Here is a 12900-nt window from a genome sequence, read left to right as displayed (position 1 = left end):
GTTTGAGTGGTTTTCCTGAAGTCTATGACAACGTTTTTAGTTTTAAGGACATTTAACTTCAAGAAGTGGTGGTCACACCAATCAACAAAGTCATTCAAAACAGGCCCATGGTCGACCTCTCCGTCCTGGAGCAGACCGACTAGAACTGTGTTGTCCGCAAACTTCAGAAGAAACCTGTTATTGTGGTGACTCCTACAATCATTTGTATATAGGAGATACAAAAGTGGGGACAGGACACACCCCTGGGGTGAGCCTGTGGATGACAATTGCTTCTCAGATAGAACGCCATTAACGCTGACTGACTGGGGCCTAAATGTTAAATGCGTTATGAGTCTTTCAGTGCGGGCTTAGCACAACTGTCAGATGCAGTATATCAGATGAAGAACATTATAAAAAAATACATCAACATTTACATCTATACAATTTTATCTGCAATAATCATAACATGAGAATTAAAGACAAACAATATTGTATTCATTATGCTATTACAAGCCATAAAGTCATTAACCTTAACTCTGACCTGTAAGATCCCAGTTTGGGTTCAGGAGGCAGACACCGCCTCCATTAAGAGTAGGCTTAAGACTTTCCTCTTTGATAAAGCTTATAGTTAGGGCTGGCTCAGGTGAGTCCTGAACTATCCTCTCAATACAGTACAATTGTAATGCAATTTTAAGACAGAATCAATGCAGGTGTTTATTGATAAAATAATTAAATAAATACATTATTAAAATAACAAGTTATTACAAGTAAATTTAAGTCATTATCTACCTATATCTTTATTTATTTAGATAGATATTCTGTCTCTACAGCTCCCTCATCACAGTGTCAGCTCAGGCTGTCCTCTGGTCAACAGAGACATGGTCACTCAGTCTCTACATGGCCAGTGTCCTTTCAAGTTATTAGGTAGTCTGCCACATACTGTGTGTGTAGGGCCAAATATGTTTGTAGGTTATGGGCGCGTGTGATATTATTTCACTCTTTTTCTATAGTGTAATGTCAGTATTCAGTTTCAGGTGCTTTATTTTTGTTTCGACGTGGCTATTATTTTGAAAGAGCAACCGGAACTAATTCGACTTCGTTTTCTTCACATGACACATAACGCAATCTCATAGAGCCAGTCAGACCGGAGAACCGAGTTCGTCCGAACCGAGCCTGGACAGAGACAACGAGCACGTGAAAACCAGTCAGTGCCTCGAAAATGTCCACCATGTATGCTGCTCTGTATGCCTGCTTGCTGTTCTGGTGCCTCCACGCTGGTGAGTTTTCATGGTGGCTAGTTATCTAACGTTCGTCTGTTTGTATTTCAGATGTGTGTTAACGTTAGCAGTGTTGTCTGTTGGTCGGTGTAGCTAACTTGAATTAGATGTGAGTTTTTCTGAAAAATGTATTACACACTGTAACTACTCCTAGCTAAGCTACAGGCCTGGCGTTAACTATTAGCTTCCCTACCAGTTGTTAACTTACTGTATAACAATTCCTCTAGGAAAGCCCCTGTTTTAGGCAAGCTGATGGCGTAACGTTATTACGTTAGCCATTTAGCTTTGTCGAATTTGAGCATCGGGCGCATGTGTTAACCTTGTATTAACTGTTGGCTAGCCACACAGTAATACCTTAGATATGTGAGTAACATGTTAACGTTAATACAACTACATTCGTCTCGTAGCTGTTGTGACAATTTGATATTTTGACTGCAAAATCCCGCTTGTGTGTGAACAGAAAACGCTCACTGTTGTGGTTTTATCAAACGCACACTTACAAAGTCATAATAAGTGGTTAGGTTTGCTAGCAAATAGACCCAAATACAGCCACTGAGCTGCTAACAACATGCTTGACATGCAGAAAACATTTAAGGTTGAAGATTTTTTGGTGTGATAACTTGTGCTCAGAGAAACAGAAAGTAAGGTAATGGCTCTTCCTTCAAAAGAAATGGAGACAAAATGGAAGAGTTGGGGCAGTATGAGGGCTAAAAGCAGATTCACTCACTGTCCAGTTTTTGTTTTATTCAAATGTGTGTTGGGGAGGTTTAAGGTGTAGTTGAAATGCAAAGGACGTGGATGAAAGTAATAAGTGGTTGTAAAGGTGCTCCCTAAAAGTGTTGTTAGCATGAACTGAATGTAAAACGCTGCATTCTGATTTGACTTTGTGAGCAGTGTAGTAACGTTAACCTCATCCGTTCTGTCAGGTTTCTCTCCATCCAGTTTGTGCGCTCATTTTCTGAAAATTTTTACAACCTAACATCAGTTGTGAAGTGCACCCAGATTAGCTCTGGAAATACCTAGAATGCAACATGAGAGAACCTTGATTCCTAACCTGCAAAGGAATATTGTGGAGGTAATAGACATGTTAGTTTGCATATTGAGTGTGAAAACAGTTTGACACCAATTATTTGTTTGTTTTGGGTGTTAGTCCACCCGCCTGGATACAGGCTGACATGTGAAAATATAATGACAGCAAGGGGTAATGGGCTCAAAATGGACCAGCATGTAATCTGGTGCAGTAGAACACAGTTCCTGTCAGTCCTTGGTGAATTTAGTTGAAAACACCCAGCTGTTCTAGCAGCTACCCAACAACAGTCTGACAGTCCTGCACTTCCAAGAAACCCAGTGCTGGTGAATGTTTGCCTCGTCCAGCCACTCATAGTTTCTGCTTAGCCTGAGGTTTTTCCTCATTTCTACCAGTGAATACATCACAACCCACATTTCCCATCTGATGTGCTGCAGAGCTGTGGTAGAAATGATGTTTAATCAAGGCTGTTTTCAATAAATGCAAATACACAAGTCTGTTGAGTGCACTTTTAGGTAAAAGTCAGCAACCTAAAAAGTGGGTTTGATTTGGTAAGAGTGACCCCGGTGTTTCTTTTACTGCAAAAGGAAATGTGAATTCAAAAATAAAAGGCATGTTTTGGACCTTGTTCCATTTCCTGTATTCAGTATACCGTGGTACACTTGTGACTCAATAAGACTTACTTCTCCTTTCTTTTTTAAAACATGGAGTTGCATGGAACTAGGGCTGAACGATTGTGGAAAATAATCTAATTGCGTTTTTATAATTTTTTTTACCAATGTTGTGATTTAATATGGGATAAGCTCTTTACCTTCTGTATTATTCAAAACAGACAGGCAGTAAATCAGTGTACAGACCAACGCGATGTTAGATTTAAACATACACTGTTCTTTCTTTTGGATCAGGCCTGTGTTATGATGAAATCAGGTCATGCATGAATTATTATGAGCAATGGTGGAGAAAATGTATCAGATTTTAATAGTATGAGAAATAATTTGAGTAAAGTTAAACAATTAAATATCATTAAATAATATGATATCATCAGGTCGGCCTACCTATACAGAGCACAAGAAAAACAGTTCACCACAGTGTGTTAGACAGTAAGCGCTCAATACAAAATCCACGGTTCAACCACCAATTAATGCGTCCTTATCTCAGTTCAAATAATGTAACAAATTGTCAATATATCAGTAAATGTTTGATTGAATTCATTTGAATCACGAGCAAATTCTTAATTTTTCTATTAAGATATTTATTTTGTTGAGGAAAAGGAACTGAAATCATGTTATTTTAAAAAAAGATTTTTATCATAATAGATTTGAATGTTCTACCTCAGACTTGTGAAGTGATCCACTGTTTGACATTAAGGTTTTGTCACGTTCTGACCATAAAGAAAAGTTTAACCACACAATTAACCATCTGGGTTTTTTTTTGTCAGGAGCAAAAATCAGCCTTTAAACTTATCGATAGGTATGAAATTGTTTTATTGTGTTAACATTTTTGGCCATATTGCCCAGCCCTACGTGCTGGTGTTACATTAAATATTATCGACTGAATGGATGAGTGTAGGGTGTGACGCTCAAATATATTGATCCACCGTGTTACAACTGCTGGTTTGGCAACTAGTAAAATTTACCTCAAAGCAAGAGGCACTTCTTTGATAATCTGACTAAGTTCTGCTAAGCCTGCACTGGAAGAACGCATCACACATACCATTTTTCAAACCAGATTGTGTTTATATAACCTTGTACTTCTAAAGTAACACATTTTTTCCATAATGTTTATACAGTAGGTCTATAGGAAATGTATTTACATTCCATATTAGTTACAACTTTACTAAGTTATGTATAATTGTTGGTCAAGCCAACAATTAAAACAGTCAAAGTGTGGACAGGTCAGGCTACAGCAGCTCTGCAGGACTGTTTTGGGAACACAGATTGGAGAGTGGTCAGAGAGGCCTCCACCCAGGAGAGGCACATCAACTTTTATTCTTGAATATAAATATAATAATTTAACAGAAGTCTGTATATCTCATTCTCTTTTTTTTTTTTTTTTGTGTAAGCAAATTTTTTTGTGTCTAGCCTTGTACATTAGTATGTGCTATGATTACCCGCGTTTCGACCAAAATTACTCAGCTCTCTTTTCAAGGAACTAAGATTCCTTCAGCCCACTGTTGTGTGCGTTTCCACTGTGGTCTAAAGACTTGAGAAGAAATTAACTAGCTGATGTAGGCTGTAGGCCTTCAGGCATCATTATTTGTAACCACTATCCATGAGAAAAATCTATAAAAGAACATCAGATTTGATTGGAATATAATGAAAAACTACAGGCTTGACCATTAAAGCAGCTTTTTGTGTAGGAGTATAATGAAGAGACACAGGATAAAGTTTGTTACAAATTTAATAACAAACTGGATAAAACCATAAAGTTCTTTAAATAACTTCAGCACATAGAAAGAAACAAAAATAAAATCGCGACAGTTTGGAAGGTTATTAAAACATTTCCAGCCGACAAGCTTGTTTTGGGGAGGAGGAGACAGACTTCAGCTCTGTGTAAAAACTTTCTGACTGATGAAAACTTAAAACAACAACTCTGGACCCAGTATTTAGCATAGCTCCATCAGCTGTTGGCTGTAAACACACCGCTGCACACTGGCTGCTAATTCCAAGCAACACATTTAATGCCAATCTCAGGTGACAGCGGCGAGACATGTGTGCTACATATGTGACTGCTGATTGTGATTTATTGGTTTGCAAACAAGGTGGAAAAGAGAGGAGCAGCTGTAGAAAAACACAAACATTCTCCAGTTAAAGCCAGTAGCCTCTACTCGCCCATTCAGAAACTCACTGCAAGGGACTTTTTGGGGGGTAAAATAAAGACCCTAGAACTAGATTTAGACCCTGGTCCCTCCGGTGGAAACACACTGAGTTTTTCCAAAGGTTCCTAGTTCCGGGGTATAGTCCTTTTGGTAGAAATGCAGCTATTGGTGTAGGCTATTTCTTAGTTTCTAAGGGTGCATCCATAGCCGCCAGAAAACTATGTTCAGATTAGGGGTGGGAATCTCTGGGCACCTTACGATTCTGATGGCTGCGATTGGATTATAAAATGATTATCGATGCATCTTGATGCATCATTTTCTTTCTAAACAGGATCCCTGGATAATTACTAAGCATTTAATTTGCGCATTAAAGTCCAAAAAAAATGGTCCCTCATTTCTTTAACAGCCAGTTGTCAGACTCCTCTAAAAACTGAAAAATAATTATCAGGATGTGCAGTCTGTCTAAGTGTAAATGTAAATGCTCTGTATTTGTATAGCGCCTTTCTAGTCTTTCTGACCACTCAAAGCGCTTTTACACTACATCTGCATTCACCAGTCATACACATTCATTCATACACTGAGCCTGCTCAAACAGAAACTAACAGACACACACATTAATACACTGGTGGAACAGCCACCAGGGGCAATTCAGGGTTCAGTATCTTGCCCAAGGACACTTCGACATGCAGCTGGGGGAGCCGGGATTGAACCGCTGATTGATTAACGGCCAAACCGCTCTACGGTGGCATTGCAGCAGCTTAAAACATAACATATGAAGAGACAGATGCATAATGCATGGTCACTAAGCATTTATCAGTAATACAGTTAAAATTGGGAACGTGAAAAATTGCGTTGCATGGCGATTTAAGGTATGCACCCCTAAATGTTCTGTCTGTGCCCCTAAAATTTTCAGTTAGGGGCTACAGTGCTGATACAGTGCAGTGTGATTAAACTATGTTTGTGCTTCTGTTCTCAGTGAGACGACTGGATGAAATACATAAGCGTCATGAGATAGAGTTTCAGTCATGTGCTTTCCCCTCGTCACCTGATTTGTTTCATGCTGAGTCATTGTTTCATTTCAGTTGATCTGGGTGTATGTTTCACTATGAGAGTCAGTAATGCCGTTTCACTCATATGTTGTGCCACACCTTGAATACCTTATACAATAGGTCCAATGACAGTGCTGTGGAATCTGTATCTGCAAGAGCAAGGGAGACTTTTGTAATGCTGTTGCCCACTGGCTAGGGCAGATCAGTGAAGGAACAGTCAGGTCCTTTGCAATTCATACATGCTGGCTTGGCTTGATTCAGCCCAGCACAACAGGGATTTGCATCTCCATTGCAACAAAGTTGGACTACCAGTTAGGTGTGTTTGGTGCCATTTATCAGTTGCTGTTTGTAAAAGTTGACCCCTCCTCCTAGAGAGAGAGAGCAGAGGTGGTCGAGAGAGCTAAATGTCTCTGAAGAGAGAGAGAGAGCGGTATTAGTGGGTTCAAATTGTTAATGTCTGTACTTGTACTGACCTTCTGATAAGTGGACAACAATCTCTACCTTCTGAGCCACAGCCACTACAAAGCAGTGAATCGGAGAAATAAAACAGATTTTTTAAATAATTTTTTATTTTATTTAACATGCTTATAGATATGATTTTAACCTGATTACATTTCTACCCGGTAGTAAAATGCGTCTCCAATGTCCACATAAAGATCCAATCGAGATCCAATCACTCCAGCTCAAACAACCGAACACCACATCCTCCTCTTGTTTGTGCTGGCCCAAAGAAATAAGAGTATAATAACTTTCTGAGCCGGCTATCCAGCGTGATTTGTTAATGGTTACATTACCTTTAAAGGTAACGGGAGTCTACTCTTACATTTAATTTTATTTTTTTCCTTTTCATCTCTTGTACCATGCACCTTACATCGGTAAATCTATAAGAATCAGACTTTGGCTCTTGTTGTTTCCGTTAAATGAACTGAATTGTGGAGAATCTAACCAATCTAAGGATGTGTAGCACATCCATATTGATCATACGTTTTACCATTATATTGTATTAACGATCTAAGCAGCTTAGAAGCAGCTTAAGCGGGCGACCCCGCAGAGTTTAAGAGGTTTTATACATCCAAAAAACTTCTATAAAAACCAGACGAGGCGTTTAATCGAGACCTGCGTTTATTTGTTAAAATGTGTTCCTGCACCAGCCCAGTAGACAGGGTAAGCGGCTATTTAGGACTAGGCTATTAATTGAAGTTTTACAGTAGTATACTGTTTTATGAAATGATACTGACAGTATGCTATTAAGTTAATATTAAATGTTTTATTTATTGTTACAATGTTATACTACTAGACTCATATACCAGTTCCTCCATGTTGTGGAAAGAGCTGCAGTGGACAGATGATGGTTCACTGTAGTGATAATAGTCTAAAACTAGGCTATGTCAGTTAGGTGTGTTGGGGGGGGGGGGGGTCGATACAGCATAGTATTGCAATATTTTGCAAGGCAACACTGTAACACGAACATCAAGTATCGATCTTTTATTAAATTGTACATGAGAAGTTCCTTCCTCCATTTTTGGCACTAATAAAATGGCCTTTTCAGTCCACTAGAAAAAGAGTTTTGCTTTGGTGACACAATTTGGCTGCATCCCACTACAGTTTCTGTAATCAGTTTTATAATGAATACGATCTCTGGCCACAGCAGTTTTAGCTGCGTATCAGAGTTGATCTCCGCCCATATTAAAATGACTGAAAACACACACATAGTGGCCGTTCATGTACACTGGGTATGCACATGCCGGTGTAAACATGAAGCGGATGGTCCTACTCCGCAGTAGCAGAAGATTTGGCGAAAGAAGAAAGTAATACAGATGAATAACCACACCAGTTTTTGCATGGACCGACTAGGTGGAACTGAAAGTAACAAGAGAGTATAAAGCCACTGTGGCAACGGAAAGCAGACTGGGAGCTGCCGCAAATTAAATACAGCGACATGCACAGTACAGGTGTTATTTACACATTACAAAATCTTTTAATAAAAATACAAAAAGTAAAACGGTCATAAGCATCATATTTTTGCTTTGCATGACTGATAAGACTGAATCAGAAAGCCAAATGTGAGTGTCGGTGTCGTTGTTGCCCACGGGGTCAGCAGCATTTTCAGACAAACAAATTTGGATTCGCTGTTTTAATCTGGAAGGGAGTCGGAAACATAGCAAAAGCTTTTAAAACGAGATCGGGGAGAGAGAGCGAGAGAGAGAGAGAGTCAGTCAGCTGATTGAGAGGCGCCTCTCTTTGCATCAGAAACTCACTGAAGGATCAGTGTCTCTCTGCCTGATGCGCTGTGGGTCAAGACAATTAAACTGTGGTAGCGGGCGGCGTGTCTGTGAGATGAGCATGACCGCTGACATTTTCACTTATCGCTCCTGCTTGTTGCTCCTCTTGTCTGATTGCTGCTCAACTCTCATTGTAACTGATTCATTGGGCGCATCAGTCGCTTCCTGTCTGAAACTGTTCATGCAATACGCGGTATATACACGGAAACCATTTTATCTACTATTGAAAATTTGTATATTGCATCATCTGATCTGCTTTTCTGATCGGCCTTTTTAGAGACCACTGATCAAACTAGTTAAAGCCATTATCAGCCCATTACGATCGGACCGATCGATCGGAGCACCCTTCGTTCTTGTGAGCCAGTTTGAGTCAAGGTTGAGGATGAACCATTAGGATTTCATTTAGCGTGTGTGACTGATGTCAGTTGCTGAGAAATTGGTCTGTGATGGACAGAAAAATGAATTGTACAAGAAAAAGAATAAAGGAACTGAGTCAGTGGGGAAATGTGTAACGTCTTCAGCCAAAATTGAGTCCACAGCAGACATAACAGGCTGAGACTGACACGGCCTAGACAGGATGCACTGAGCGGAGCCACCCTCCTCCCCCAAACTCCCTTCTTTCCTCCCTCAAATATTTCCTGTTTTTGTCATGCAGTAAGTATTTCTTCTGTTTTTTACTCAGCTTCCCCCTTTTTTTGAATCCACAGGTGGTTTAAGTTGCTTGAGTTTACGACGGTCTTTCAGTTGGTATTCTGAACCATCTCACTCTGCTCACAGGTGTCTTGGTCTCTGAAGAGCCACAATGATTCATAGTGATTTGTTTTCTTTGATTTGTTCGTCTTTCTTGAGGTCATGGTGATGTGCCAGAGATGAAGTGCTTTCCAGCATGGTTCTTCTTTGCTCAAGTCTCACCAGAGTACACTATCCTGACTACCTGTACCTTTCTGTTGTTCTGCTGTTTGCCAAAGCGGCAGATGGCCCAACCATTTCCACCGTCACTGTTAACAGTTCCCCCACATTCTGCGCATGCTAGCTTCAGACCCTGAGAACAGCCTTTTCACAATGTTATATAAATATAGAGCTGAAACAATAACTGATCAAGCAATTAACCGTTCCATTCGAAAATGAAGAAAAAGCGAGATTGCCCGACATTTGCTTGTTCCAGCTTCACAAATTTGACAATAGCTTTTCTTCATCACATATGATAACAAATGGCAATAAAAGTACATTTGGATTTGATAATAATCATCAGTCTAATTGAAAAGGAAACTAATTGTTAATTTCAGCCCAGTATTACAGTTTTTTTCAATTGCTAACCTGCACTGTTAAAACTGAAGTCACATTGTCAAAACTCTTCACACAGTTGGCGAAACAGAAGTGTATGTGGCCCAAACTGAATCATTTTTCATTACGTTCACACAAAATGATCAATGATCACTTTCTCTAAAATCCATGAACTCTTCTCTCATGACTACTTCACCACCTGCAAAACACTGAGCACATTTTTCAGATGCTAACACACTGAGTCCAAAATTGTTTAAATCACATTCAAAACAAAATGATTGCAAAAATTCTGCATTTGTGTAGTAATCAGACTGAAAAATATAGAAAATCTTAGCAGAATGTTTACAAACATCTTATGTTTACATCTATGTGCGCAGAGAAATGTATGTAGTGTTTTTAATGTGGTTTCACTGTAAAACTGCCAGCTGAGTGTGAAGCAGGAAACGTGCTTGTATTTTAGCAGAACTGGTTCAAGGGGTTGGTACATCAATTACAGGTTGTGGTCAGTATGTCTCAGATACCAGTTTTACTGTGTAAACAACTGAGAAGCTATTGCAGCACTGAACTTTCAGGAACTTTTTTTCACAAGCAATTACTGAATGCAATGCAAGTAAATTTCTGATTCATCCTTCTTACATATACTTAGTACAGTTAATAAAGTGAAAATATGTTACTGTTACAGTTTTTCTCAGTCGGTACATTTCTAGAATCATCCTGAACATTTGCAAAACTATTTGTATTGCTAAACTATGGCTCAGGTTTGGATGACAATGATTGAAAATGCACAAGGCTGCACTTTACTGTATGGCATAGATCCATTTCAACAGTGCAGAGTTATACATTGCAAGGGATTGGACAAGATTCACAGTCAAGTCTTTACTGTGCTTTCTGTAATTTGTTGAAGGAGCATGTTATTGTGATGCAGGAAAAAAAGCTAGACTGTTTTTATATACCAGTTTAATACATTGTAATGAACATGACATAAGCAGATGATAATGTAGGATACTGCAAATTTTTTTTTTTAATAAATGTGTGAAAGCATTTACAATTTCCAATTTTGAGAAATTGCTTGTACATATGATCTGCACAAGTGACTAGATGATGTGAAGGTTGAACAAGTAGAATTTCAATTCTGATCTGAGAAATGCACCAAAGTGACTGAGAAACAAGTGTGTTCTAGGGCGGGGGCGGGTGGTGGTGCATAGATAAGATGCTTACCTTTGGTGTGGGAGACCCGGGTTCGATGTTGGTGGTTTGAGTGACTTTTGGAGGTGAGATTAACAGTCTGGCCAAGATGCATGTTGGTAATGCAGACTGTGAAGAGTTTTAAAAAAGTGGCTTCAGTTTTGACCTTTGCAATTAAAAAACTTTAAATTATTAAAATAATCTTGTTGTATTGAATTGTTAAATATTGTAACATCAGAAATTAGCAGAAATTTGTACAGACTTTATGTGGGTTTTCCCCGTTTGTTTCAGTTGGAGCAGAGCTGGCTCCACCACAGCAAGTGACCATGATGGCCTTGAACACCAATTACACACTGTGTTGGGACTGGGACCAGAGTGCTGCAGAGAGTGATGCTGTCACCTTCACCACACAATATGTCGCGTAAGTCTTACTCACACACACAACATCATAAACGAGGCAAAGAAACCAGCCATACTGAGGCTGTTCAGTTCTTAGCGCTGCAAGCTGCATTGTCATCTTTGGTGATTTTTAGGTGATCAAAACTGTGAAACGTCTGCCTAAATTAGGCTTTGACAAAGACCTATTGAAGGTAACATCGAGGAAATTAACTTTACGCCAGTTTCCATACTCTTTTAATGACGAGCTGTCTCTGCACCTGCACTTGTCACTATCTTCCATGTACTTGATCTCTGGTACCTTCTGTACCTCCTTCCAAGATGGTTGGTATTTTCAGTTTCCATTATTAATGCTTTACATTGTCTTTTTTTCTCGTTCCCTCAGGAAGTTCAAGCTGAAGTCCAAGAAAAAGAGTCCGAACTGGAGCATGGCGTGTGACAACACACCACACAGGTCATGTGACCTTTCAGCGTTCAACTTGCACTATTTGGGCATCTACGTACTTCGTGTACGAGCCAGTGCGAATGGACGTCACTCTGACTGGGTGCTAAAGGAATTCTGCCCTGATAAAGATGGTGAGAGAGAGGGATGATGAAGACAGTCCCTCTAAATAATCCGGCAGATACTTAAAGGTTACAGGAAGACATTTTATACACGGGTCTATGGCAGCACATGATCTCAGGTGGTAAACCACAATCCTTCCAAAATATCACAAACACAAAGTGGGTAGAAGAGAAACTGAACCAAAGAGTATGTGTTGCTGATACAGCCCTGAGCAACATTGCAAGGAAGGTTGTGTGTTTGGAGTAGTGGGGCTCTGAACTATAAAAACCACAGTGTAAAGTTCAGTAAAGATCATGCAAGTAGCTTAAGTAAACATCCTCAACATGACTGAACACAGTTTCACCAAGCTTAGAAAATCACACACGCAGATGTAGCTGGAAGAGCAGCTGGACCTCACACAGCTTACAGCTCTCCATGTGACCACAGACGTCCAAAGAAGTGGACGTAGTCATCGTAACATCACCCGTTTGTGAACTGCCCTTTTGAAGCCTCGAGTTTGGCCGATAGGGCGCCGCCATGTTGATTTTTTGCGAACAGGATGTGACCATATTTGGACGAGACAGTGGAGCTAAGCCGTGTGTGGCGCTAGCTAGCTTGCTTAGCTAGGTACATCTGTAATTCACTGTCATTTTAACAGGAGCAATGTTGTCTAGCGAACAGTCTGAAAACTAAATGTACTCACCAGAGAAAGTGAACAGCCAACTACTAATAAGCTTTTTCAACGGCGCTGGTTAAATTTATACAGTGCAGTAGGTACGAGTCACTATAGCCTTATTGACAGGTTGCCATGGTAATGACTTGTCAATCACAGATAATCCCGCCCTAAAGCATACTCTGCTCTCTGGTCTATTTTCCTCTAGATGGGACCATAATTTACTAAATGAACATAATGCTGTTGAAGAAGACTTGAAACTAACAATTGAGACCATAAACTCATTGGGAAAAGTGTTTACTGAGGTGATAAATCAGGTGAGAGTCAGGGTCATTTTACCATTATTTCTAATAGAACCGGACTTCTTTTTGCAACCACAAGAGTCT

The 12900-nt window shown here is 39.7% G+C and overlaps 1 protein-coding gene across 2 annotated transcripts in view; it reads left to right on the top strand.

The window, feature by feature from the left end:
• The first annotated feature begins 1088 nt into the window (after positions 1 to 1088).
• Positions 1089 to 12900, top strand: part of LOC119903520 (interferon alpha/beta receptor 1b-like) — a 33023-nt gene continuing 21211 nt past the window's right edge. For both annotated transcript variants that reach the window (XM_038719755.1, XM_038719754.1), the window contains exons 1-3: positions 1089 to 1256; positions 11193 to 11322; positions 11683 to 11873. In XM_038719755.1, the coding sequence (XP_038575683.1) occupies positions 1199 to 1256; positions 11193 to 11322; positions 11683 to 11873 (379 nt within the window). In that variant the 5' untranslated portion in view covers positions 1089 to 1198. The remainder of the gene's footprint in view (positions 1257 to 11192; positions 11323 to 11682; positions 11874 to 12900) is intronic.

This window comes from Micropterus salmoides, unplaced genomic scaffold (genome assembly GCF_014851395.1).
Source record: "Micropterus salmoides isolate LMB-PRFRI ecotype aquatic unplaced genomic scaffold, ASM1485139v1 Ms_hic_scaffold_15, whole genome shotgun sequence".
Taxonomy (NCBI): Eukaryota; Metazoa; Chordata; class Actinopteri; order Centrarchiformes; family Centrarchidae; genus Micropterus; species Micropterus salmoides.
This window is presented reverse-complemented; position numbering and strand designations above follow the sequence as displayed.